The sequence below is a fragment of the Neovison vison genome, chromosome 2 (genome assembly GCF_020171115.1).
Source record: "Neovison vison isolate M4711 chromosome 2, ASM_NN_V1, whole genome shotgun sequence".
NCBI lineage: Eukaryota > Metazoa > Chordata > Mammalia > Carnivora > Mustelidae > Neogale > Neogale vison.
Window position 1 is genome coordinate 42,228,990 of NC_058092.1, and position 27,330 is coordinate 42,256,319.

Sequence of the window (27,330 nt, forward strand, 5' to 3'; positions counted from 1 at the left end):
ACCGTTTCCCCAAAGACAAACCTACTTCCTTAGTTCTACTACATATGTATAGATCCTTAAGCAATCTACAGCGGTTTTTTTGCAAGCTTTAACATTGTATCATTGGTATCACTACATATATTCTACAACTTCTTTTTCTATTTAACTCTATCTGTAAGGTTCATTCACATCTAGCAATTTTCCCTTCTCTGTGGTATTGCAGAGTATAAAAATAGGGGCGCTTGGGTGGTTCAGGTCATGATCTCAGGGTCCTGGGATCAAGTTCCACGTTGAGCTCTCTGCTTGGCAGAGAGCCTGCTCCGACCCCCCCCCCCACTTCTCTGCCTACCTGTGATGTCAAATAAATAAAATCTTTAAAAAAAAAAAAGTATGGAAATAATCCACTTTCCCAATGGCAAGTGCTATGAACATTCCTGTACCCAACTCCTGGGGAGCAATGTGTTTCTCTAGGGTTTATACCAAGGAGTGGGTTTACAGGCTCATAGGGTTTCTGCATTTTCCAGATTAAATTTTACCAGATCATCTCCAAAGTAGTTTCTGTTTACATTCCTGTCAGTAGAGCATTTGGGTTCCAGTTGTTCCCTATGGTCTTGGAAAGGTTTTCTTTTTTTTTTTTTAAAGATTTTATTTATTTGACAGAGAGAGATCGCAAGTAGGCAGAGAGGCAGGCAGAGAGACAGGAGGAAGCAGGCTCCCTGCTGAGCAGAGAGCCCGATGCGGGACTCGATCCCAGGACCCTGAGATCATGACCTGAGCCGAAGGCAGCGGCTTAACCCACTGAGCCACCCAGGCGCCCTTGGAAAGGTTTTCTAATACATGTCAAAGGATTTTGACTTGCAGGCCTCATTTACTATGTTTCCATTTTGTTGGTCATTTTATGTGTCTTATTCTGTAGATGAATTATTCACTCATTATTCCTTTTTATTGTGTAATCTTTACTAACACTGATCCTGCATTATATGCAGTTATAATACTTTTTTCTGAATTGTTTGAGAACTATTTGCAGATGTTCCAGTTCACTCATAAATATTTCAACAAGGATATTATCCTATATAACCACAATAACTTACCACTAAGTTTAATATTTACATAAGACATAAATATGGTTCCTAATAATGTTTATGATTGTTTGCATCTCTAAGCCTATGACTCAATCAAGGTTCACATGGCACATTTAGCTGTTTAGGTTTCATTTCTCTATTTTCCTTTAGTTTAGGATAGTTTCTCCATGGATTTTTGGTCTTCCGGGATACCGATATTTTTGAAGAGGGACAGTTGCTTTGCATAATATTTTCCCCCTCAATTTTGATTTCTGAAAATTTCCATCAGTACGTTTGGGTCAAACATTTCTGGGTCAAACATTTCCAGCAGGACTATTACACAGGTGATGTGTTTTTCTCAGTGCCTGACATAAAGAGGCTTTAGATGTCTGTTATATTGTTGGTTGGAAATGTAAATATGAGAACTACAGTTACACAAAAGCCCTGCCAAGATTTTGACTGAAACAGACTTGTATTTAGAGGTTACCTCTCTTTCATTAGATTTATTTCTTGGTATCTTGTATTTTCTGTGCCTTCTAAGTCTTTAATTTAAAGATTTGTTTTTATGATAAACAGTAACTTTTTTTTTTTTTTTTAGATTTTTTATTTGTTTATTTGACAGAGAGAGATCACAAGTAGACAGGGAGGCAGGCAGAGAGAGAGGGAGAAGCAGGCTCCCTGCTGAGCAGACAGCCCGATGTGGGGCTCGTTCCGAGGACCCTGAGACCACGACCTAAGCCGAAGGCAGAGGTTCAACCCACTGAGCCACTCAGTCGCCCCAACAGTAATTTTTAAAAAATTATATTTTCTATCTATTTGTTGATAGGGATTATTTATCGCTGGTATTATTCGTAGCAGGTTCTTTTTTTTTTTAAAGTATTTATTTATTTACTTATTTGAGAGAGAGAGACAGAGAGAGACAGAGAGAGACAGAGAGACAGAGAGTAGGAGAAGGTGGGGCGGAGGAGAAGGAGATAGAGAGTCTTAAGCAGACTCCACACTAAGCACAGAGCCCAACATAGGGTTTGATCTCACAAGCCTGAGGGTTTGATCTCACAAGCCTGAGATCAGGACCTGAGCTGAAATCCAAGGGTTGGACCCTTAATGGACTGTGCCACCCAGACATCCCAAGCAGCGGTTCTCTTTTGTAAACTAATTCTGTTATATTCACATTGTTCAAAAGTTCAAAGATACATGACGTACAGTAAGTCTTCCTCTAAAGCCTGGCCACAGCCATCTAGTTCCTTCCCAGAGGCCACCAATGTAACCAGTTTCTTATCTATTCTCCCACAACTATTTTACATAGATACACATAACTGTGTGCATACCATGTTGCCATTAAATAAATGGCAGGGTTAAAAAATAAAAATCATAAGGTGGCCTATTGTTGGAGGGGTGGTTTGGTCTTTTAATCTGGCGTTTGTAATGACTGTAAACTTCTCAAACACTCTAGAAAAAGGAAATTATTTAATGTAAAACTTCAAAATACCTGACAGCCATTCCCATTCAGTATGTTTTGCTACAACAATTTCACCTGCCTAGAAAGAGGAAATGAAGCCCTTTGAAAAGAGCTGCTGATCACAGTCCTTCCTCGTGAGGCCCTTCACTCCCTCAGCGCGTACAGTACATCGTCCTGGCTGACGTTGAGCCGCACACGAAGGAGCAGGTCGTTCCTGCTGGGCTCCACAAGGAGGAGGCGGCAGGAGCCCAGGTGAGAGCATACTGCCATTGTCTCTGACATGGTGGGGTACGGAAGTCCCTCCATTCTGCACAGTGCCACGTGTTGAGTGTATACCTAGAAACAAAAAAGCAAATCCGAGGTCAGACGCCAGAAAGTGAAAGAAGAAAGAAGGTAGTACCGGTTCTGTACCTGATCATTTATTTCTTCCTAGAGGCAAATCAGATACTTCTTACCCAGGTGATCCTCAATACCCTGAAGGCATCCACAGGCGCCCCTGTGGGGCACAAATGCGGCGGTGGAATGCTAATCAGGCTTTGGACTCAGGACAGGCCTGAATCCTGTTCTACTTATCACCTAAATATGCAACCCTGGGCAAGTTATTTCACTTTGTGCGCTTTAGTTTTATCTATTAAACATACTGTCACATCCCTCACGTGTTAATGGATATAAAATATCTAGTAATTGTCACTTATACAAACAGTCCTAGTCTCCAGGGAGTGAGAATTCCTAATAAGACTGTTAAAATCCAAGTCAAATTTTCTATAAGGGCATTTTCTTTAGCAGATAATAATGCACAGGTACTAAAGCAAGACCCCTGGGAAAGCACAGAGGCCCAGGGAGAATATTACATAACGAGAGGCAGGTCGCAGTGGGAAACCTGGATTCCTAAAGCGTCTCCAGGGGGCCAGGCAAGCCTGCCACACTTTCTGGTCACTTTACTCTTTAATAATCGCTCCCCACCCCCACCCCCACCGAGGCTGGGAGGTTGTTGGGAGCAGGGACATTGACCAAGTCAACCCAGGGTTCCTGGCACACCTTCACAGTTAATGACACATTGTAGATGTTCAGGAAATGTTTACAGACTAAAATGAAAGCCGCTGTGGCGAAGAGCTGCCTTAAGCTCTAGATTGTGTTGCCCACACTCGTGGGCAAACATAACTAGCAGTTTAAACAGAATTTAAAGAAAACATGAAAGGAAGGACAGAAGTAGCTGGATCTCTCCATTTGCATGTCTAAAATACAGTCACACAGGGACGTCTGGGTGGCGCAGTTGGTTGGACGACTGCCTTCGGCTCAGGGCGTGATCCTGGAGTCCTGGGATCGAGTCCCACATCGGGCTCCCAGCTCCATGGGGAGTCTGCTTCGCTCTCTGACCTTCTCCTCGCTCATGCTCTCTCTCACTGTCTCTCTCTCTCAAATAAATAAATAAAATCTTTTAAAAACAAACAAATAAATAAATAAATTAAATAAAATAAAATACAGTCACACAGACAGACATATGCACCCCCGGGTACACACTCAAACACCTTTAACAATCTTTTAAGGCAGCCCATTATTTATGGACACTAGTTTTAAATAGACATTTAAGGCACTAGCCCTAGTGAGTCTTTTACTCAATATAATCGAAACTATTCTCAGAGTGTTTGCATTGATCTTTGTAATTTGTTTTTAAAATAGTTCATTTTGAGAGCCTTATCCCCACCACACCATAGCTGTATTAGGGCAGTAACTCTTGTCTTAATTCATCTTTGTGTTTGTTTTGTCTTTAATGATTTATTTATTTAGTTTGAGAAAGAGAGCGTGAGCATACACAGGCAGGGAGGGGCATAGAAACAGCCCGATGCCAGGCTTGATCTCTCATGACCTGAGCAGAAACCAAGAGTCTGACGCTTAAACGAATGCGCCCTCCCAGGTGCCTCTTGTCTTACTCATCTTTGAATCTCTTACTCCTAGAATAGTATCTGGCACATACTACTCCTTCCCACCAACTGTGCAGAAACTAGTTGTAAAGGTCTCTTCTCACGCAACTGAATACAACATCACATAAAAATAGATGTTGGCCTGGGGCACCTGGGTGGCTCAGTCGGTTAAATGTCAGACTCTTGATTTTGGCTCAGGTCACGATCTCTGGGTGGCGGGATCGAGCCCTGCATTCTGCTTCCTGCTTGGGGAAGGAGATGCTCTTCTCCTTCTCCCTCTGTCTCTCCCCCTGCTCACACACTCTCTCTTAAATAAGTAAATCTAAAAAAAAAAAAAAAAAAAAGGTATTGGTCTGATATTCTTTAGCATAATTGGGTTGGCACAAATAGAGACAAACTGTTATGCAGTCATTGAATTCCCTGCCTATTTAAAAGGCACCAAGAGCAAAATCTAGAAGGATTTAAAGAAAAGATCAATCACCTGTTGAAATGTTGCTTCTTCCAGTCCTGATCGACGGAACTCGGCAAGGATGGCTCTCAGGAAACTCTGTTCCAGAACAGAGGAATTTCTTAAAGAAAATGAGATGTGAATTCTTGTTAAGTGGCCATATCACTAGCTCAGAGAAAAGCCAAATAAAGTTTTCATGTGTCTTTACAGAAGAGAGAGGAAAAACTCTCTCCTATATTATTTGGCAAGGTTTCCTCCTCCCCCTAAAAGTTCCAAAATGATATAAAATGCCATTAAGAAGCCAGGGAACAAAGCAACTAGCTCTCCCTGTGGATTATGCCCCGTAAGAAAAGGACAGCATCTTCAGTAAATGCAGGTTGGATGAGAAAAAGCTTAGAAACTTCCATGGCCTTCCCACACTGTGGACCTCTCCTGGGGTCCTTCAAGGAAGGTTCAGGGTCAGGAAGGAGAAGCATCTTACTTTTTAAAAAATTGAATGTATTTGTCATTTGACATTATGCACTTTTAAGGTATACAACGTTGTACTTTGAAACATTTATATATTGTAATATAATTCCCTTTAAGGCTATATTTATCAAATTACACAATCATAGGAAAATACTGTTATCCACATACATTAGAAGCAACTTACTTGATGGCAGTGATATATGATGATGAGAACATCTCATCTACTGCTTGTAGCAAGTGGGTTACAGTGACCAGGCCAGGGGAGTCAGGCTTCTGGCAGGAGAACTCACAGATCTCTGTGGCACGCCTACAGATGTCCAGGCAGCGTCGTGCATCTCCGGAAAGGGCTGCCACCTACAAGAGGGAATATTTTATTCCTTGGGGTCCACCTCAGCCCAGGAGAAAAAACAACAGACTCTTGGTTCAGCTAAAAAGGAAAGGCAGTGCTGGGAATGGGTTGAAGCCTGACGTCATGCGCTTAGACCCAGTGGGAACCTGGTGGGAGCCTGGATATAAATTATTACACTGCTTCTAGGATTCTTCCTTAAGTCCAAACCTTTGTCTTGGATTTATGGATAAAACCATAATGGAAAGGACAAGAATTCTCACCTTTATTTAAAATTCAGGAAATAAAACTTAAAAGAGCCCACTGGCCCAAGATCATTATTGAAACACCTAGAAGCACAAGTGTTCTCATTCCTTGCATGAAGACAACAATGTCCCCCAGGAGCAGCTAGCCAAAGCCAAGAGGCTGCCGTGGAGCCTATTTTGATTCTAAAGCCACAGCTTCAGTCTCCCTAACAGCATGTGGTAAATTTTGGAGACCACCCGGTAAATGGCTAAATGAACCAGAATCAAGAGGGAAGGAAGCCACAAAGCTGGAGGACACAGGGAAGTCCACGGTTAGATGAGTCTGACCAAACCACAATGCCAATGACTCTGCTGCTCCTTTCTTTCCATGCACACAGATTCCTTTCACAGGGAATCCTGTACTCTCTCCCATGCTGACTCAGAAAGCCGCCTGCACTATAAATTTCACAGAGGAAATTCTTGGACTCTGCAGCCTTCGAGGACCTCTCATTATTCCCAGTATCTGTCGGCAGTCCCGACCATTTGCCCAACAACAATTGCACGTAACAACATCCTGCCTGACGACATCCTGGACGTCCTGAGATGATCATTTCCTTCCAAAATTCACACTGCGTCACATTTACAAGAGCAAACTGTATAGGCATATACATACACAACACACTAAGATTAAAAGTGGTCATCTGTGGGAAGTGAGATTATCGGAGTTCATAAATATATTGTGTACATGTTTTCAGAATGCAAATTTAAGACATTCAAAACAAAGGTCACTTTTCTAGTAACCCTAGAGCTGCTGCAGAGGCCTAAACGCAGAGTGAACAGGTGACCCTGGGAAGCAAGAAAATGCCCAAAGCAGTTCTTGTCCTGGGGGTATCCACGAACTGTGGTGACCATACCCTCTCTCACTGCTGCTGGGGCGAAGGACGCACAAGAAAAGCTGGGCCCACCCCGACCTGAATCTAACAGTAATCTAACAGAAGACCGTGTATAAACTTGGGCTCTGACCTTCGCTACAGCCTCAGTATAGGATGAATGAGAGACCCACTGAGCAGAAGGGACATAAAAATGGGCTTGTGTAGACCCTGGTGCCAGGCAGGTATAAAAAAACGTAGTCTTTGCAACTACAAGCCTTCACGTGGATTTGTAGCCCAAATGTATGTCATGTCTCCTAAAAACCTCAAGTGGAGAAATTTGTTGAAAAATGGTTCCAGTTGGTAGTGTCCCTCTGTAACCGACAGAAGCAAAAACAAACTCTGAATGAACTAACTTCAACCCAGTCCTCAACTAATTCTCAAAGGGAGCTCTAAGGAACATGAGTGTATAGTAAAAAATAAAAAATTAAATTTAAAAAATCAAGACATAAAAACAAGGAAACAAGGCCAAATACGCATGACAAACAGCAATCAACAGAATTAAATGCACAAAAAGAGTTCAGATATCATAATTGTAAGAAACAATATAAAATAAGTCTGTTTCTTTGTATGTCTAGAAATGAAAAGGAGATTTGAAATTACGGGCAAAATTTTGAGTAAAAGCAGCATCTAAATTTGATGCCTCCTGAAACCAAGAACCCTAAAAAGGAAGGGAATCAACAGGAGAGTGGAGAAAGTAATTTTTCCAGTTGGAAAGAGGTGGCAGAGTAGGGACTGACTCCGCAGCTGGAGAGAGCCAAATCCTAAGCCAGTATGAAGGAATCCAAGGAAAAAAATCTAAATTATACTAAATATCTTCAAAGTGCTCAGATGACAGCAATACCAGAACTGAAGGTAAAGGGGGATGTCTGGCTAAAATAAGGAGGACTGGCTGAAAGTTAACAACCTGATGACCCAGAGCAGGAGTCAGAAACTACAGCCTGCCACACATTTGCATACGTGAAGTTTTACTGGAACACAACCATGAGCATTCATTTACCTACTGTGCCTGGCTGCTTTCAGGATGCAAGGGCACAGTTGAGGAGTGGTGACAGAGACCGTTGGAACCACAAAGCCTAAAACATTTCCTGCCAGGCCCTTCACAGAAAAAGTTTGTGGACCCTTGCCCTAGATTCCTTCCCCCTTTCATGCTGTTGGGTAAACCTCAGGGACACTCAGGAAGGTTTAGGGCTCTTTGGCAAATTTTGTGCCTTGGTTGGTTGTACTGTCACTATAAAACTCTTTGCCCTGGAGATTATCCCTCTTCTGCCATGGCAAGAGTCCAGAGATTTATTCTCAAGCAAGGATAAAGAGAAAGTCTCTGGGCCAGGGACCACTAGGCATTATTGCAGGGGAGGAGAGGTCCCTTCCTAGATATAAATGGTTACTGTTCCCATACTGAATTTGAAGACCTCCATCCTCTGCCTGACTCCTGGAATACTGCCCTCCAGGCAGGACACAGGATGCCTATTCATGGAGACCTGACTATTCTTAAGGGAAAGAACTGGAGATACTGGAATTGGCCCAAACAGAATGCCCCAGAGTGAAGTTCCCAGTGGTAAGCCCCACTCATGTGCTCAGAGCTTTTTTAATCTTCACTCATATACCAGAGTGGACAATCAAGACATCTGAGGAAAGTCTCTAACCATACGAGATAGAGGCTGAATTCAACAGACAAAAAGCATCTTGGAAGAAAAGAGAAAGGACAACGTCAATAAACAGAATGGCATAAAAAAAAGGACTCTTCAGAGACAAAAAGACAAAAAAGAACTTTTAGAAAGATAGCAATCTTCTATAATTCTTTTAAGTGCTAAAATACTCCGGATGTGTGGTTTCTTGCATCCAGACTGAAGCTGAGACATTTAACCCACTTCTCTCCCTGCAGCCTTGCAGAACAGTCTAGGTTGGCATTCTCCCGGTAAGCTTGTGGGACACAGGCATCCAATGCCTGGCACCTGTCCCGGAGAGCCACCCCTGGAGGCACATCACGGACATGATCTCCTTTAATTCTCAAAACAGTCCAACAGGTTTGCTACTCGATGGCCTATACTACCCTTTCCGTCATACAAAGCTGCCTGCCCGTTACTGCCTGAACCAATTTATCTTCATTTGTATATAAGCCCACCATACTCCTAGCTTGCTCGTTAATTAGACAATAAGAAAGTTAAGGAACTGAGCGCCTGGGTGGCTCAGTGGTTTAGGCCTTTGCCCTCAGCTCAGGTCATGATCTCAGGGTCCTGGGATCGAGTCCCGAGGCAGGCTCTCTGCTCAGCAGGGAGCCTGCTTCCCCGCCTTTCTGCCTACTTGTGATTTCTCTCTGCGTGTCAAATAAATAAATAAAATCTTAAAAAAAAGAAAGTTAAGGAACTTTTCACACTTTTGCTTCTACTTTTTGATATTTATGTTTACAGGACTCTCTAAATTTCTCTTCATGCAGAGAGCACCCGACATAAGGCCTCACGCTGGCAGGCACTCAGCGCAGACTTGCCTCCTGGTTCACAGGTGCAAGTAGGAGCTCCCGAAGGTGACTTACCTTCCGGGCTACCAGCTGGATGGCATCGTCCTCAAAGGCCTTCACATGTTTGAGTCGGCATGTTAGGATCTGCTGCAGTTGGCTGTGAGTATAGGGCTGGAAGGACATCCTGGTAAGACCCTGGCAAGTCAAGGCCAAAGAGAACAAGTTCATTAATTAACCATTCTGACAGTCCTTCTGGTCAGCCACCGTCAAGTCCCTAAGCCTGCTTTCCATTCCCTCAAGGCTACATCAGTCCCTCCCAGGACTGCTACGTTATCGATTACAGCTCCTTCCACCGCTGATAGCGGCAGGTGGTCTCCTGCAGGCAGCCACAGCGCTCAAGTAATTTCTCCTTTTGTTTCAGACAATCTTTATTCTCCCAGAATCACTTAGGAGTAGATCTAGGCAGGGTTGCTCTAGCTGGAGCGGGTGGGAGCATCCCCAACTCTGCAGAGAACACAGGCTCGGCTCCTGGCTTCACTGGACTTGCTTCTCAGTCCCTGCTGTGCTTCCTACTGAAGCACCCACCCCCGAGGGCAGGGCAGTGTCTGCCCTGGTCCCTACTGTACCATACGCCTCCAGCCTTGCCTGGCAGGGGCGAGCACTTCCAGATGTTTAAAAAACAATTAGACCTGCAGGGCTCTGTGCAAGTTAAGAGTACCCCGATAGGGGTGCCTGGGTGGCTCAGTGGGTTAAGCCACTGCCTTCGGCTCAGGTCATTATCTCAGTGTCCTGGGATCGAGTCCCGCATCGGGCTCTCTGCTCAGCAGGGAGCCTGCTTCCCACCCACCCCCACCGCCTGCCTTTTTGTCTACTTGTGATCTCTCTGTCAAATAAATAAATAAAATCTTAAAAGAAAAAAAAAAAAAAAGAGTACCCCGGTGGCAGAACAGCAAGGTGTATTTGCAGAAAATCATGCAATGGCAGCAGATTTAATTTAATTACAGGAATTTCAGAAATCACATTGTGCACTTTTCCCATTTATTTTAGTTTCCCGTGCATTTAGTTTTTAGAACTCCTTGGCCCCCGTTATGGATCTGTAAGAAGGGCTTGAGAACAGCCCTAGGACCCACCAGTCGGCTCGAGACCCGGTTCATCATGATGCGCTCCGGCAGGTCCATCGTGTTGGCGATGGTCAGGACTACAAGCCGGGCCTCCCGGTGAGTGGGCCAGTCAAAGAGATTGTACAGCACGTCTTGTTTCTGAGTCCACAGAAGGTCAAGCTGCCGGGAAAGGGACAGAAATGCAGGATCAACCACAGAACTGAGGCCTCCGAGTGAAGCCCTGTTACCGCCGTGTTAGCTGCCTGGGCTTCTCAGGTCCCACCAAGAAAGCAGCAGGGACGTCGATGGACGCAGGTCTCCACCACCACCGAACAGGCTCAGATGAACGAAGGGATGAGAGGAAGGAGCCAGGGCCTCCCTCTCAACACAGCACTTGCTCCTGGCATGCCCCGGTCAAGCACCAGGCCACTCTCCTGGTCCTCCCGAGGGTACCTCCTTACCTCATCCACAAGCAGCACAGTGCTTTCCTGAGAGGACCTCCGGGTCAGGAAGCGCTTTGCCAGCAGTTCCGCTGCATGGTTAGCAGTTGCCTTTTGGCCGGTCAGCTTCTGCAATGAGGGGAAAAGCAGGTGTGGTAAACAAGAAGGATTTTACTCTCCTGAGCTTAATGTTAAATTTGCAATAGAGGAAGCAATTTTGTGTGAGGACTTCAGTGTCCTAAATTCTGCCTTCCACTCTGGTCTTAACCTTAACATGGAAGGAGAAGAGAAGGCACCAGAAGAGATGATAAAGAAAGTCTGTGTTTGAAATGTAAGTGAGCCACAGGCAGGTCCCAGCAGCCCCTCCAAAATCATTACTGCATGTCTCGATTTATAACTGGACATTACTTGTTCCAAGAAAACCACTAATGAATACAAGAGCCAGGTTCAAACTCTAGCCGACCTCTAATCTGTTCCCCACAGTTGGCCACAGGGTCTCCTGTATGCCAACAGTTTTCACCACATCATTAAGCCCTGGCTTCCAGTATTCATGCCCAGCTCCTAGACTTTAAGGTCCCTGAGGGTAGGAATTGTCTTCTCTACTCTTGCTACCTCACACAAAGGACAATGCCTGGCACATCGTAAACATACCAATAAGCACAAAACCTCCCTTTTTTCACATGCCACCAAGAAACTCTATTTTCCAAAAAGCTGCAACAGCTTTACTCACCTGCAAGATCTGCACATAGACCTGATGGGGCTCTGTCAGCTTCATGCCATTGACCTCGATGTACTGAAAGGGAGGAAGGTCATTTGCTTGGGCGGCCTGCTGCAGGCAGCGTATCACCTCGTGCACAGTGGCGGTCTTCCCTGTCCCGGGGACCCCGGAGATGTACATGCACCTGCGGCAAGAGGGAAAGACCCGTGGGCTGAGTCTGTGCCGGCTGCCTCACACCATCACCAGTTAGAAGTGTGGGGATGTGTGCTGAAGGAAGGACCCAGACCCCTGAAATGCGGAGGTGGGAACAGTAAGGACCACCCTTGGAAGCTAGTTAGAGCAAGACCTGGTTACATAGAATCATTCATTCTCTGAGCAATGCTATAGGCCAAGAAGACTTTTTTTTTTTTTCATTTTCTCTGAACGACAGGCATTTTCTTCCTAGAGAATTATTTTGACAAAAGCTGCTTTAGAAGCCTTCAGCCTTCAGCAACAACTTTGCCTGTTCTCCTGACGCTGGGAAGACCATTCGGTTGAACTGTGACACCTGAGGTGGAGCCAGCAGGAGCCTTCTCCCCAGACCGTCCCATTGGCCTCAGCAGGACTCACCCTCCCGTCCGGTCCAAGAGTTTGCTTTCCACAAAGTTGTAGATGTTTTGGAATTCCTGTTCCCGACAGGGAAGAGACTCAGGTACAGCAGAAACATGCAGCCTACAATCAGCAATAAACAAGGGGGAAAGAGGACATTTCACCATCTACTCAGTAACAAATGCAGAAGGCTATGTATAGTTTCTATGTGAAACTTCAATCAGAAATCCACAGGAAATGCCTTCATTCGGCCTCCTAATCCTTTCTCCATCCAAATGACCCAACTGATAGGTTCTAAACAAGGGTACATAATCCCTAGGGAGCTTTCCTCAATTACAGGGATGACCTTCATCCCATGAGAGATTCTGATTTACTTGTTTTCTGGGAAGATGTTGGCTTATGTATCTTGAGAAAGTTCCTGCGTAGTTCTAAAGGGTACCATGATGGAAAAGCAGTATTCTCCTTCATCAGCCACCTTCTGTCCCTGAGCAAATGGTGGTAGAAGCCACTCTTTGAGAACCTGTCCACATTATCCCACCCAGACACTGCTTGAAAAGGTTTCTTCTCTCTAAACACACGTGTTTGTTTTACTCTCTACCTTTATCATGTAGGTTTCTTCTCTCTAAACACACGTGTTTGTTTTACTCTCTACCTTTATCATGTACATGGAAGGCTACAAATTACTTGTTTGATGTAAATGAAAGCAGAGACCCATTCCCGCCTATCTTAACGGGGCCCCCCGAGGAGCGCACCTCAGCCGGGCCTCCTCCAGCATGCTGGCCGGCTCCTGGGCAGCCTGGTTTCGGCTGCGGATCTGAGGAGTGGCATGGCGTGGCGTGGCAGGCTTGAGCTGTGTTCAAAAAGAGAACAGATTTCAGAAGAAAAAGGCAAAGCAAAACACCATCTAGGACACATCAGCAAGTCTGATTCATGATGCTCTGACAAAAAGAATGGTGAATACCTCTTTAAAAGGAAATGGTGCATTTCCTTTTAAAGTACCACCAATCTCCCCCTCTCTCATGTTACAAGTACTATTCACTGGCCAGACACAATTTCTTTTTTCTATTTTACACAAAGTCCTGGAATTTGAAAACAATGTCAATCTGAGTAAAGAATGAATAAAAGTAAGAGACTCTTAATCTCATGAAATAAACTGAGGGTTGCTGCGGGGTGGGGAGATAGGGATAAGGTGGTTGGGTTATGGACATTGGGGCGGGTATGTGCTTTGGTGAGTGCTGTGAAGTGTGTAAACCTGGCGATTCACAGACCTGTACCCCTGGGGATAAAAATATATGTTTATAAAAAATAAAAATTAAAAAAAAAAATCTCCAAAATATGTAGAGCACAGAACACAATATATGAGGTACTTTCAGAATGCAAAAAAAAAAAAAAAATGAAAGCATGGATTAAATACTATTTAAAAGTAAAATATTATCTTGAAAGTCAAGAAATTTATAAGAAACCCTAACTACTCTGCCCAATACACAGTAGGGTAGGAGATTTGTTTGAATATACAGTCAAACGTTAGCTCAGGACTTCCATAATCCAGAACTGGAAAGATATCACCAGATTTTTCCACTCCCAAACCCCAGGTCACTGTTCTATCTAGGCTGACCAGCCCATCTCTTTTCTTCCTTGTTGCTGGCTTACTAGAGTGCACCTGCTACCCCATCTTTCTTTCCACAAAGCACTCCCTTCCGTGGGGGCATTTCCCTACCCACCTTCTGATCTCCCCAGGCTATAGGGTAACAGCCTCTCCTCCCCTTCCTCAGGCAGAAAGCTCTTACACCCTAATAGTTTTCTATCTATTACCTTTGTAGAAAACAAGAAAGGAATACCAAAACCTTGCTGAGAAGGTATCGAACACTTTGGTGGACTTCTGACCTTTTTATCATGCAAAAGATGCTATCACACCCTAGTATCCCTTGTTTTGGGTAGGACCCCCGCAGATGACAGATGCGATCAGAACCTTGGTAAGCTATTTGCAAAATGAAACTCCAGGTAGAATGGTCACTAATCCGAAGGTGATCTATTTGATTTCCTTCTCTGAAGGTCTTTTTTTTTTTTCAACCCAAGCCCAGTCACATTTTTCTTGATATGGAAAAATGGAGATCAGCTGTAGAAAAAGTATCCTAACTAGGCATTTCCTAAAAACAATAGGCTCCCAGAGAAGAGTTTTCAGATCAAAGACCCATACACTAATGCACTCTGAGAAGGTCATGTTAACATTAATAAACTAATGGCCCTGAGAGCTCCTGTGACAATGAACCAGTTTAACTGTGTGATCCAAACATTTCTGAAACATAATCTGAACGTGGGAAGACCTTCTTTTAATTGATTCAACATTCTGCTAAAATTCCACAGGAAGCAGCAGAGATGTCCATTCCCCTCTTCCATCTTACTTTACACAGTTTATTACCAAGACCTCAGTCGTGCTCGTTTCTCAGGTGAATCAGGTGACACAGCAGAAACAACATAACGTAGCCCAGCAGCCCTGGATTCAAGATCAAGTCTGAGCAACTTGAAAGAGGACTTCACTGCCATTTTTACCTTAGTCTGTACTTTCTGATTTAGTTCTTTCCAGCTTATCTCTTAATGTGGGCAAGGCATTGCATGACAGGACTGATAAGCAATAACCACTGCCCTGGCGCCAGCAAAACCCTGCAGGACCAACCTCCAGACAGTGATGGCCCTGACTTCCCTGACCGCCAGCACATACCCACCGGCCTTTGTCTCTTTTCCCTTATGTCAACCTAGAAGCATCTTCAGTGCTTTGGAGTTTTTGAGAGGTCGGTCTGCTGTCTTCCCAGTGTTGGCCTCACTGAAATGAACTCCCTTCTTGTTTCACCACCACTCATCTCTCTGCCTTTGGGTTTTGTCAGTCAGGGACAAGTGGCTGAACCTGAACTTGGGGACCCCAGGAGCTGGGCGGCTCTTGCACCCTCGGGCCCTGGCTACACAGATCAGGCATAAAGTACTCTGCTAGCATTTGTGGAAAATGCAAAGACAAGGAGCCAGGCCTTGTCCTTCCCTCAGGAACTCTGGTTCTTGGCTATTTGGTTTCATATTGTAAAAGGAACTCAGATTCAAAATCATTGCTACTGGATTCATTTTCAGTCCTAGGGTTCACTTAGATCTTTTCCTCTATGAATATTCCAGCTGGAGTAACTTTGCCTATGATAGACCTGTGCTCAGAATCCAGCTTTGACTAACTGTGTGACCTTAGCCAACACAATTTTAGAATTAAGAGAAGATGCTTCGGTGGCAAACAAACCTAAAAGAGTCTTACGGTTTTCTTTGGTGTCTTTGAGGGGGTCTGTAAGGATGACTTCATGGAAGAGCATGGGTCCTTGGACACCTGACTGGATGTTCTCCTTGAGAGGGTTGGTGTGGGAGTCTCTTCCTCCTCACTGCCAGAGTCTGAAATCTCTGCTGCCGGCAAAAACTCCTCTTCTTCATGGTCACTCTTACTGTTACCTAAAAACCTGAATGGTGGGACACATTATTTTCTGATACTTAGCATCTAAATAAAAAGCTCTCTAATAGGCCACTGTGGACTAGAAATACTATAGAGTCTTTTCTGCAACCAAGTAATATAGGATGTGTTCTGCTTCTTGGACCCTTGCTACTGTAATGCTCTGCTAAGGGCTTTACTGGTAGTCTCTTGTTAAATCCTTCGACAACCTTATGACTTGTGAATTATCACTCCCATTTTATAGAAGAGGAAACCGCAGCTTAGAAAGGCAAAGTAACCTTCCCAAGGTTACACAGTATGACAAAGCTTAGGTTTAAATCTAAGTTGCTAGAATCAAAGTTCATGCTTTTAAGCACTGCACTAACAGTCTTGCTGAGTGTGAGGATAGGGCCCCAGGACCCCTCTGAACCCAGGGCACTATTTCTTGCCCCTTTCAAACTATGACATTTCTGTGGAATTAACATATTCCCAGACATACTAAGTAAAAGGCAAATTAATGGAATAGCAAATAACAAACAAGAAACATAGGAGGCTTTAGGAAATGAGATTAGAGATACTATAGAGAGCAGTGACAAACATTTTCCGCCTGCTAAGAACAGGCTTACCGAAGCTGCTGTCTAATCCGATTCAAAGTCAAGACAGAACTCTTCCTACGGATCCGATGTGGGGTAGAGGTAGTTTCTTCTGGAGCTTCTGGTTCTTCTGCCTCCCTGCAAGGTATCCACAGCACGATTACGAGACATAGTTTTGGGCACTGGGAGTCAGTGGTGGGCTCCTGACTGGCTCCTACTGTTTTTTATAGCTACTTTGGAAAGATTTGGATTTGGAGGGAACTAACCACACTTGGTCAAAAACTTTGTAATTCAAGTCTGACTCAACACCAAAGATAAAGTTTGTCTGAAGCTTATCATTCAAATCAGACTCATGACTTCACCAGCTAAAGATCAGAATGTACTCAGGCCAGGCAGAGCTTCTTGCCCTCTTTCATTACTGAGGCATCAGTGGATTTACTGTCCAGACTCAAGGCAGGCAGAAGTGCAGCTATGTATTCAATGCAAAGCATTTACCAAGCAAACCTATTATAGACCAGGTGCTGGTCTGAGCAGGAAATACTGCCATGCATCATTTCTGTTTTGTCATATTATCTGTGCTGCCCCTTATTTACAAACATTGTCTCGTGTCAAACTGCAAAGTTTGATCTAGATGCATTATCTTCTTGTACCTTATGTATTTGAGAATGGTTTCCAGTCCAAAAAAAACCAAAGCGAAAAACAGACTAGGAAAGTGAATATTAATATGCGGTAAAGAGCCTTAGCAGGACTGTGAAGCAATCCAGGTTTGGGAAATTATCTCCTAGAGCAGGGATTCCAAAAGGACAACCAAGTATATCAGAATCATCCAAGGACCATTTCCAAATGCAGATTCTTGGGCCTAACACTCAGAGATTGATTCGTCTGGGAAGAGGCTCAGAAATCTGTATTTTGGAAAGGTTCCCAGGTGATGCTACAACAGTCAGATTTGAGACCTGCTGCTCTAACTTGAGCAGCCGTGTCCCATACATTCCAAATCACATCAGAGAGCTCAGCTTGCTTTGTGGGAGGCAGGGTAACGCCCAAGTCACCTCTTTTTGATGCTATCTGGTTTCAGAACCACGGAAGGCACTGCCGAGGATTCCCCCCCCCTGGTAGGGGTAAGTCTTCTTTCCTCACTAATCTCTGCGGTTTTCAAAGCTGGGACTCGGGTTCTCAGGATCCTGTGACAGTTAGGTGATGCCTTCTTGTCATCCGCAGCACATGAGCTTTGAATCTCTCCAGTTTTCTGTAGGGCTTTCAGAGCCGGGGATGAGGTATGAAGTCCATCAGGCTGAGATCTCTTAGTAGGTGAGGTGATCTCAGAGAAGGCCACTTTTCGTTTACTTCTTCTGGGAGAATCCAACAAGGCCCCTGAATTCTGCTGGGAAATCCTAGTGCTAGGGGTCCTAGGGAAACCTAATCCCAAGAGAAATCACAATGTATGAATTTTATAATAAGCACCATGCACAACCTCAATCTCATTACAGCTAAATTCATCCACTGAAGTTACACAAAGGCATGAATTGCCCGTATATATTAAAAAAAAAAAAAAAAAAGGAATGCTGCCTCATTGTATTCTAGGGTCAGTTACTTTATTATCCTTAGAGAGAGAGACAGACAGCATACATGCATGAGCAGGGGGGAGTGGCAGAGGGAAAGGGAGAGAGAGAATCTTTTTTTTTTTTTTAAAAGATTTTTATTGATTTATTTGATAGACAGAGAGAGATCACAAGTAGGCAGAGAGGCAGGCAGAGAGAGAGGGGGAAGCAGGCTCCCTGCTGAGCAGAGAGCCCGACGTGGGGCTTGATCCCAGGACCCTGAGATCATGACCTGAGCTGAAGGCAGAGGCTTAAACCACTGAGCCACCCAGGCGCCGCCCAAGGGAGAGAGAGAATCTTAAGCAGGTTCCACACTCAGCACGGAGCCCAGTGCAGGGCTGGACCCTGAGATCATGAACTGAGCCAAAACCAAGAGTTAGGTGCTTAACTGACTGAGCCCCATGAGTTGCCCATATTTTTAACCACTCCACGCTTTCTTCCCCCAGGCTAGCTAGTTCTTTTATTTTTCATGTCTCCTAAATTCCCAGGGTGATTTCCCCAGTTAGAGTCATAAGTCAACTGTTAAATCAGCTTTTGTGGATAAATATTCAGCAATTTCCCTGAAGTAATCTACCAAAGGAGTGCTTCTTCTTATTCTTCTTCTTCTTTTTTTAAGATTTTATTTATTTATTTGACAGAGAGCACAAGTAGACAGAGAGGCAGGCAGAGAGAGTAGGAAGCAGGCTCCCCACTGTGCAGAGAGCCCAATGCGGGGCACAATCCCAGGACCCTGAGATCACGACCTGGGCCGAAGGTAGAGGCTTAACCCACTGAGCCACCCAGGTGCCCCCATTTTCCCCTTTCTGTTAAAAACAATTAATCCAAAACATTTTCATCATAGCCCTCTCCTCTAGTTATATAACTGTGTCAAGTCCAGATTTCTTACCCTGTCCAGGTCCTGTAAAATCAACAGTAAAAAAATACTGCCATTTATTTCTATATGGTGATGTTGCCAATTATTTCTTTAGTAATCATTTGTTATTTCCCAAATGTTTTATATGTTTATGTTCAGCTCCTAAATACACATTATACTAAGGAGCTATCAAGAACACAGATAACTTGGAGTACCTAGGTGGCTCAGTCGTTAAACGTCTGTCTTTGGTTTGGGTCATGATCCCAGGATCCAGGGATTAAGCACCATATCAGGCTCCCTGCTAGGAGAGAAGCCTGCTTTCCCTCTTTCCCTCTCCCAGTCCCCCTGCTCTTGCTCTCTCTTGCTGTCAAATAAGTAAATAAAATCTTAAAAAAAAAAGAACACCAATAACTTAAATCCAATGAACTTGGTACATACACAAAGAATTCAGGATTGATGACACATAATAGGATGAGGATGAACTCTCAGAACTGCCACAGGGAGGCTTCAAATACATTGTAAGAGAAAGAAAAATAAAATTATATGCATTGTTTGTGCATATGTATGTGTGTGCATACATGTGTATCTGCTTATGTTTGCAAAAAACACAGAAAAAAAAACCCAGAAACGAATAAAACGGATTACTTACAAAAGATGGAAAAGAAACAGGGTACATGGGCAAAGAAAGGAATGGGGCTTCTTTAGAGTACACTTTTTTTTTTTTTTAAAGATTTTATTTATTTGTCAGAGAGAGTGAAAGCACAAACGGGGGTGGGTGGGGGTAGGCAGCAAGCAGAGGGAGAAGCAGGCTACCCACTGTGCAAGAAGTCCAACACGCAACTCAATCCCAGGACCCTGGGATCATGCCCTAAGCCAAAGGTAGATGCTTAACCGACCGAGCCACCCAGCATCCTGAGTACGCTTGTTTTAAATAGCTTTAAATCTTATTTTAATGTTTCATATGCTTAAAAATTAATCAAAGATGGGAGAGACCCTAAAATTAAACAGAAATAAAAGAACCTAACTGCCTATCACCAATAAGAAAACCATCAGAAGGAAAGAAAAGCAATTAAATTAACTTTACTCCCTCAGTGGAATATATTCTAAAGGCATAAAGAACTGCAAATAAATTCCAAACTTAAGTTGGTAAGTTAACTACCGGTAGTAGTACTGGGATAGCAATTGTGAAACTACTTCGTGTGTATCAGGATCTTGAAGAAGGGGGTACAACTATAGAATATGGGAAGAACCCTGTGGTACAAATTAGAAATACCGGTATAAATTTAAGAGTATTAAAATACTTATTTCTTATCTCTTCCACTAAGGATCTAAAAGCAAGGTCACCTTAGTAGCAAAGTTTTAGAAGTTAAACTTAATTGTTCTGGTTGAGCCCTATAACTTCTAAAGCTTTGCTATTGTGGAAAACAATATGGAGGCTTCTCAAAAAATTAAACAGAGGGATGCCTAGATGGCTCATCATTAAGTGTCTGCCTTCAGCTCAGGTCATGACCCCAGGGTCCTGGGATGGAGCCCCTCATCCGGCTCCCTGCTCAGCAGGAAGCCTGCTTCTCCCTCTCCCACTCCCCCTATTTGTGTTCCCTTTCTCACTGTCTCTCTCTGTCAAATAAATAAATAAAATCTTTTAAAAAAACAAAATAGAAATATTATACAATCCACAATTCTCCTTTTGTGTAGTTATCCAAAGAAAATGAAAACATTAACTTGAAAAGATATGTGTACCTATATGCAGCATTATATAGAATATTCAAAACATGGAAACAACTTGAAGTGTCTATTAATGAATAAATGGACAAAGATATACAGACACACACACAAAGAAATATTTTTTAGCCAAACAAGGAATAAAATCCTACTATTTGCAGAACATGGATGGATCTTGAGGGCATTACACTAAGTGAAATAAGTCAGACAGAGAAAGACAAACACTGTATGATCTCACTTAAACGTGGAATCTAAATTTTAAAGATTTTATTTATGTTTGTCAGAGAGAGAGAAAGAGGATGCGTACAAGCAGGAGGAACAGCAGGCAGAGGGAAAAGCAGGCTCCCCACTGAGCCTGATTTGGGGCTCGATCCCAGCACCCCGAGATTATGACCTAAGCCAAAGTTAGATATTTAACCAACTGAGCCACCCAGGCACCCCTGGAATCTAAATTTTAAGGACTTATTTATTTATATTTTCTTTTATTTAAAGATTTTATTTATATATTTGTCAGAGAGAGACAGAGCACAAGCAGAGGAAGCAGCAGGCAAGGGAGAGGGAAAAGCAGTCCCCCCATTGAGCAGGGAGCCCAATGTGGGGCTCCATCCCAGGATCCCAGGATCATGACCTGAACCCAAGGCAGACGTTTAACTGGATGAGCCACCCAGGCATCCCTCTAAACTTTAAGAAAACAAAACCAAGCTCATAGATAAAGAGGACAGACAGGTGATCACCAGTCAAGGCGCAGGTGAAATGGATGAAGGAGGTCAGAATAAGTCACTCATGAGCATACATGTGCGTGGCGAGATAACGGCAACTAAAGTTAAGAATACTGTTATTGCATACCTGAAAGTTGCTTAGAGAGTAAACCCTAAACATTTTCGCCTCAAGAAAAAAATATTTGTAACTATGTTTGGTGAGAGATGTGAACAGATTATGTTGTATATCTGAAACTAATATAATGCTATAAGTTAATTATACCCCTCAATCTTTTAAAAAAAGGAAATTTTGATACCTGCTACAACATGGATGGTCCCTAATGACATTATGCTAACTTAAACCAGTCAGAAAAGGATGACTACTATATGATTCCACTTAAATGAGGTATTTAGAGTAGTCAAATTCAGAAAAAAAGAATGGTGGTGTTTGCCCAAGGATGAGAAGTGGAGAAATGGGAAGCTATGGTCTAATGGCTACAGTTTCCATTGCAGAAGATGATGGGGATGGCTGTACAAAAATGTGAATGTATTTAATGCCACTTAACTACACTTAAAAATGACTAAAATGCTAAATTTTATGTGTATTTCAACACCTGTCTACTTGGTACCTGGTCCACTGGGGCATTAACTGGATATTACAGCATGTGTTAATATTTTATCATTTTCCATTAGTCTCAGTATTGCCCACTGTGACCCATCTTGCACTTACCACCGAGCTCCAATCTCTTCTTTGCCTTTGGGGTGACAAGATGGGAAGGAGTTTGGCGAAATTTGGAGGTAGAGTGCCTTGATTCAATCCTTTTGATTGCATGCTCTGCTGTGGTCGAAGAAGGGCTTCCCAGGCCCTTAGTCTTGGCTCCCACAGGTTTCTGGCACCTAGGACTGCTTTCTTGTGGCCGATCAAACTCTGCAAATAGTTCTGGCGACAGTGGCCTGAATGTCTTCTCATTCCAAGATAGTTTCACAAAGAGTGTCTCCTCATTTCTCACATCCACAGGTATCACTTCATCTGGGCCTAAAGCTACTACCTGAACAGGAAGAAATGAGAACCAAATAAGCCAACAGATGTTTCATGAGAGCTATGATTAAAAAGCATTTACATCTACATCCCTACCTGGGATGTCCCTCTTCCAAACTAAAGAGGCATATTTCCTCTTGGACTCGTGCTTATGGAGTATGATATCCATACCCCATGTTGCTTTCTTTCCAAGTCCGATCTATTCACTCATGCCAAATTTCCCCACAACTTTTCTAAGCATGCTCCCCTGCTCAAGTCTCTAACGGCTCCTTGCTACCCCAAGATCTGATTATTACACTGGTTTTGGGGGCATTCTAAAAATGGCCCCATGTTACTTCCTGAGTGCTCAGTCCTCTCCCAGATGGCCTTCCATCACTATCTGAGATTGGCTTGTCGCAGTCCTGCTCCTCTCCCCCATCATGCTCCCGCCTAAATACCCCTCTTCCCTCTCTACCTTTCTAAATCAACCCATTTTGCTATTTCAACTTGTATATCTGCCTTTCGCTCCTTCACTCTTTTAACTCAGAGACAAATTGTTTTGAGGCATATGTTATGCTGGACTCATAGACTGGGAAAATCTGACTGGTCATGCCAGACGCAAGTCTCTCTGCCCTACCATTAAATCAAACTTGCGACCACACTTCGTATCATATGATCCCCTATTTTGGGGGGCCTGAAGTAGCTCAAGAAGTAACCTGTATCTTAGTCTCCAAACTAGTGTCTGCATTTATCCTGTAGTTCATTGGAACCTGATTTATCACAAAATCCCATAATACAAATTTGCCCTTAGCAACTAACACCCTTCGTACTGATCCACTTAAGGTGAAGTCCTCATTTAAGCAAGTGTATCTAGCCTTGCAATGCTTTGTGCCTGCCACAACCACAGCTAAATATAATTTCCCACAGAGATTCATTTGCTAATTCCTGCTTATCCCTTGGGTCACAACCTAAATGTCACTTCCTCCAGGAGGCTCCTAACACATGCTAAGTGCTCTTGATAAATATTTGTTGAGATGAAGTAGGCAGCAAGCAGAAAAGATAACAAACAGGAAAAAATTCATTTCTGTGGGGTAAATTAGAGCCAGGAATGTTCCTGAGGTCATGCAGTTCAGGAGGTAGCCAGAAATAAGCTTCAAGATAGAACCCGAGTATCAAAGCATCTCCTACCTGCACATGGTCAATGATGGTCTCAGCACTAATGTTGCTGTTACAGGCAGGGTAATCATACCAGAATATCTCCTGTGCAGCAGGCTCCCGGCCTAGCAAATGCCGTTTACTGGCAGGAACTTCACAGAAACGGATAAACCACTGTACTCGAGCACGTTTCTTAGAATGAAGTTCAGAATCTAGGAGGGATAGGTGCAAAAGGGAGATGCAAGAACATTTGTTAAGCACTTCCTGTGTGCCTGACACTGTGCTAAGCACCTGATAATACTTGATTAACATATTTTTAAAAGATGTTATTTATTTATTTGACAGAGAGAGACACAGTGAGAGGAAACACAAGCAGGGGGACTCAGAGAGGGAGAAGTGGGCTTCCCACCAAGCAGGGAGCCCAATGCAGGACTCGATCCCAGGACACCGGGATCATGATCTGAGCAAAAGCCAGAAGCCTAACAACTAAGCCACCCAGGCACCTCGATGAACATATTATTTTTAATCAGCACATTAACCCTACAGAGTAGGTACTATGGCTATCTCCCTTTAACAGACAAACTAATCAAATTACAGGGACCTTAAAAAAATTTGCCAAAGGCTACAGGACCAACCAGCAGCAATCTGACTCCACCCAGCATTCAAGTCCTTCTCACTTGGCTGGACTTCCTAATAAGGTTATTAGTCATCGAAGAAATTACAAAAGGCATTTGAGAGGAGAAATTCTAATCAGAGGCAGTGAACAAACCTTATAAATGAGTGACTATAAAGAGGCCATCAAAAAGCAGCAAAATTAAAATCTTGACAAAAACTGAAGCATCGGTCATTGAGGTGACTTCTGACAAACATATGCTTGCAATTTTTAGCTTTATCTTTGCAATATATCATTAACATCACTCTGTACCAGCATTCGGTCCAACTGAAAGGGCACACGCTCATTAGTGCCACCAACGTCATCACCTCTTCTCTTCCCCAGCGCTCTTCAGAGAAAGACTGAAGCCATCAAAGGAGCACCACAGACTCCAAACTCTATACACAAAGGCCTATACCTTAAATAGAAAAGCCCACAGTGCTGAGGTGCTCCCCCTGGTGGATATTCCTTTGATGAGGTTTTCCTCCCTTCTTGTCAAATATCCTTCCTATCTCTGTAACACGAAATTATCTTCATCCTCTCACCCTATCAGTTCCTTCTTGTAGGCAAACAAACTGCCACAGGAATAACTGCCGCATCATTCCCCTCCTAGCTTTTGGAAGACACAGTTTTGTGTAGTTTCCATTTCTTTTTAATCCTCCTTTTAGAACTCTGTCCCATTCCCACCTTTCTGCACTCTTCTCTGCTTTGCAGAGCGTTAAAAGCTCAGAAAATCAGTTGAGGGCTGTGAATGCAGACATGCAGGCTCTACCTTCCCCTTTGTTCCTCCAGCATTAGGGGGAAGTCATGGCTTTCTGTACTTATTGATCTCTGGGAAATACCACCTTTTGTTCCCAGCCTTTTCAACACTATACACAGGTCTAAAGTATTTTTGTGTTCCTGACTGAACATCAACTGATACACCTTCCCAATCCAGTTTAACTCCACCCTTGTAAAAAAGTTACACTTGCAAAATTCTTCACTCACTTCCTCAAGTTAAAAGACAAGTTTGGGGGCGCCTGGGTGGCTCAGTCAGTTAAATATCTGCCTTTGGCTTAAGTCATGATCCCAGGATTCTGGGATCAAGCCCCCCTGCAGGGCTCCTTGCCCAGAAGAGAATATGCTTCTTTTTCTCCCGCTGACCCTCCCTCCCGACTCGTACTCTCTCTCAAATAAATAAGTAAAATATTTTTTAAAGAAAATCTGTATTATAGTGCAAATCACCTATTTCCCCCCTAACCTCCTCACGCTAAAATTAAAAGATAAGTCTGTATGATAGTGTAAATCACCTATTTTTCTTCCCCCTTCCTTTTGAACTCATCCTTTGTCCATTCCAAAAATCCTGCCTTAATGACCATTTTTTATTTTATTTTATTTTATTTATTTATTTGAGAGAGGAAGAGAGAGTGAGAGAGAGCATGAGAGGCGAGAAGGTCAGAGGGAGAAACAGATTCCCTATGGAGCTGGGAGCCTGATTCGGGACTCGATCCTGGGACTCTGGGATCATGATCTAAGCTGAAGGCAGTTGTTTAACCAACTGAGCCACCCAGGTGCCCCTTAGTGACCATTTTAGTCCATTCCTAAAAAATAATGAGAAAGCTAAATTCTTGAACCACTCCCCCAATCCCACTTTTACCCAATATTGCTCTAATGAGTAGAGAAGTTTATGAGGTATAAAATGGTATAGCCAGGGCTTAAATGACCCCACCTCAGAATCTAGGGCTCACATCCTACATGGAGCTATGAACAGAGAAGTCAGCAATCAAAAATCCTGCAGCTCCCAATCGTTCATGTTAAGGAATGGTTTTCATTCTAGCCCCAAACTTACCATCTTCAAACAACTCAACCAATTTAGCAACATATGGATTTTCATCATCATCCCCTTCTATCAACACGAACTGTCCAACTTGGATATGAATCTCAGTCAGATCACCTTCCATTTTGACACTCATTTCTCTACAAAGGAGAGAAACATGTTAGGATATCACTTAGGGTAGACTACCTCATCGTACCCTCTGGGCAGATGAAAGTGCTTTCCAACTGGAAAATCTCCTAGTTTCTCTCTGATGACCAAGTATCCTACTAGGAAACCAATTCGCCCATAAAGTCATATGCAAGAAGAAATTAAATGGGTTGAATGAATTGTTTTAATGTGGACGGTTAATCCAGAGGCCTTAATATGAATGTCAACCTCTCTTAGTTATTGACAAAGAATAAAGGCTTCCCAAAGTATGAAACCTGCCCAATAACAGTATCAAAATTTTCAGAGACCTCTAGGGCTGAGAGGACATAGTAACAACAGTGAATCCTACCGTTATCATGCAGACACAAAGAACCCACTTTAAATAAACACAACATCATCACACATACTAAATTTTATTAACTTGATGTGTCTTCCTCTATCACTGCTATATTTATGCTATCATCTTGTACCAAATAAAACCCCTCCTTACAATCCATTCATATTTACTGTCCCTCAGTTCTCAATCTAGAGTAACTGGAACAGGGTGGATATAAGTTAACAGTTTAGTGAGGAGAAGTTATTACTTCCAGGGCAACCAACAGAGTCCAACACTCACTTGTAGGTGTAGTAGCGTAGTTTTTGGTCCAAAGACGGCTTGCCAACCCATGAATAAGTTTGTCTAGTCTTCAGCCTTGTAGGGTAGCACGCCATGGTTCCTGTGTAGAAGTCACTAACTCTGAGTTAACATGACAATGCTCTGATGGGTTCTAGCACGCAGTCTTGCCTTCAATATGTTTAGCCTTCTCTTCTGCTCCCATTACATTCCCACAGATTTTAGAAAACATCTTCTTTGAGAAAAGTCAAACTTCATTAAGAGTGAACATAGACAATTTATCGTCTATGTTATCATCTGCATATATCTTGTACTACGCCTTACCTCTTCCTAGGCAGGATCAGTATGTAGGAAAAGAAACTCTAAGTTTTTAGAAGTACCTACTAGCTACAAGGCACAATGATAGGTATTAAACATCTAACAACTTGAAACTAAAAGACAGTGATATACGGTTGTTCATATCTTCACAACACTTATAATCAAGATAGGGATAAAATATAAATGCACTAAAGGACAACTAGTAGTGTGAAAAGTCAAGAGATGGACCCAGAGAGACTATTGCAAGTTAGAGGACCAGGTCTTGTGGCTGTTCGGGTAGCAAATGCTTCCTATAGAGGTTTTCTAAACTGAATATTGAATAGTAAGTAGCTATTGGTAACATTTATTTTTTTTAATTTTTTCTTTAAGATTTTATTTGTTTATTTGACAGAGAGAAAAAGAGAGAGAGCACAAGCAGTAGGAGCAGCAGACTCTCTACTGAGCAAGGAGCCTGACAGGGGGCTTGATCCCAGACTCTGGGATCATGACCTGAGCTGAAGGCAGAGGTTTAACCCACTGAGCCACCCAGGCGCCCGCTAATCTATTCTTAAGT

At 43.2% G+C, this 27,330-nt stretch overlaps 1 protein-coding gene across 3 annotated transcripts in view; it reads right to left on the reverse strand.

The window, feature by feature from the left end:
- Nucleotides 1-2,485: 2,485 nt before the first annotated feature.
- ORC1 (origin recognition complex subunit 1) overlaps nt 2,486-27,330 on the reverse strand; it is a 29,032-nt gene continuing 4,187 nt past the window's right edge. For 2 of the 3 annotated variants that reach the window (XM_044238232.1, XM_044238231.1), the window contains exons 3-18: nt 26,463-26,562; nt 25,712-25,839; nt 23,265-23,443; nt 21,789-22,107; nt 17,237-17,603; nt 16,221-16,325; nt 15,430-15,625; nt 12,893-12,990; nt 12,162-12,263; nt 11,565-11,736; nt 10,856-10,963; nt 10,425-10,574; nt 9,370-9,489; nt 5,522-5,691; nt 4,903-4,990; nt 2,486-2,835 (exon numbers count right to left, since the gene is read on the reverse strand). In XM_044238232.1, the coding sequence (XP_044094167.1) occupies nt 2,644-2,835; nt 4,903-4,990; nt 5,522-5,691; nt 9,370-9,489; nt 10,425-10,574; nt 10,856-10,963; nt 11,565-11,736; nt 12,162-12,263; nt 12,893-12,990; nt 15,430-15,625; nt 16,221-16,325; nt 17,237-17,603; nt 21,789-22,107; nt 23,265-23,443; nt 25,712-25,839; nt 26,463-26,557 (2,589 nt within the window). In that variant the 5' untranslated portion in view covers nt 26,558-26,562 and the 3' untranslated portion in view covers nt 2,486-2,643. Of the gene's footprint in view, nt 2,836-4,902; nt 4,991-5,521; nt 5,692-9,369; nt 9,490-10,424; nt 10,575-10,855; nt 10,964-11,564; nt 11,737-12,161; nt 12,264-12,892; nt 12,991-15,429; nt 15,626-16,220; nt 16,326-17,236; nt 17,604-21,788; nt 22,108-23,264; nt 23,444-25,711; nt 25,840-26,462; nt 26,577-27,330 lie in introns of all 3 variants that reach the window. The other variant, XM_044238233.1, reaches the window with a different exon arrangement.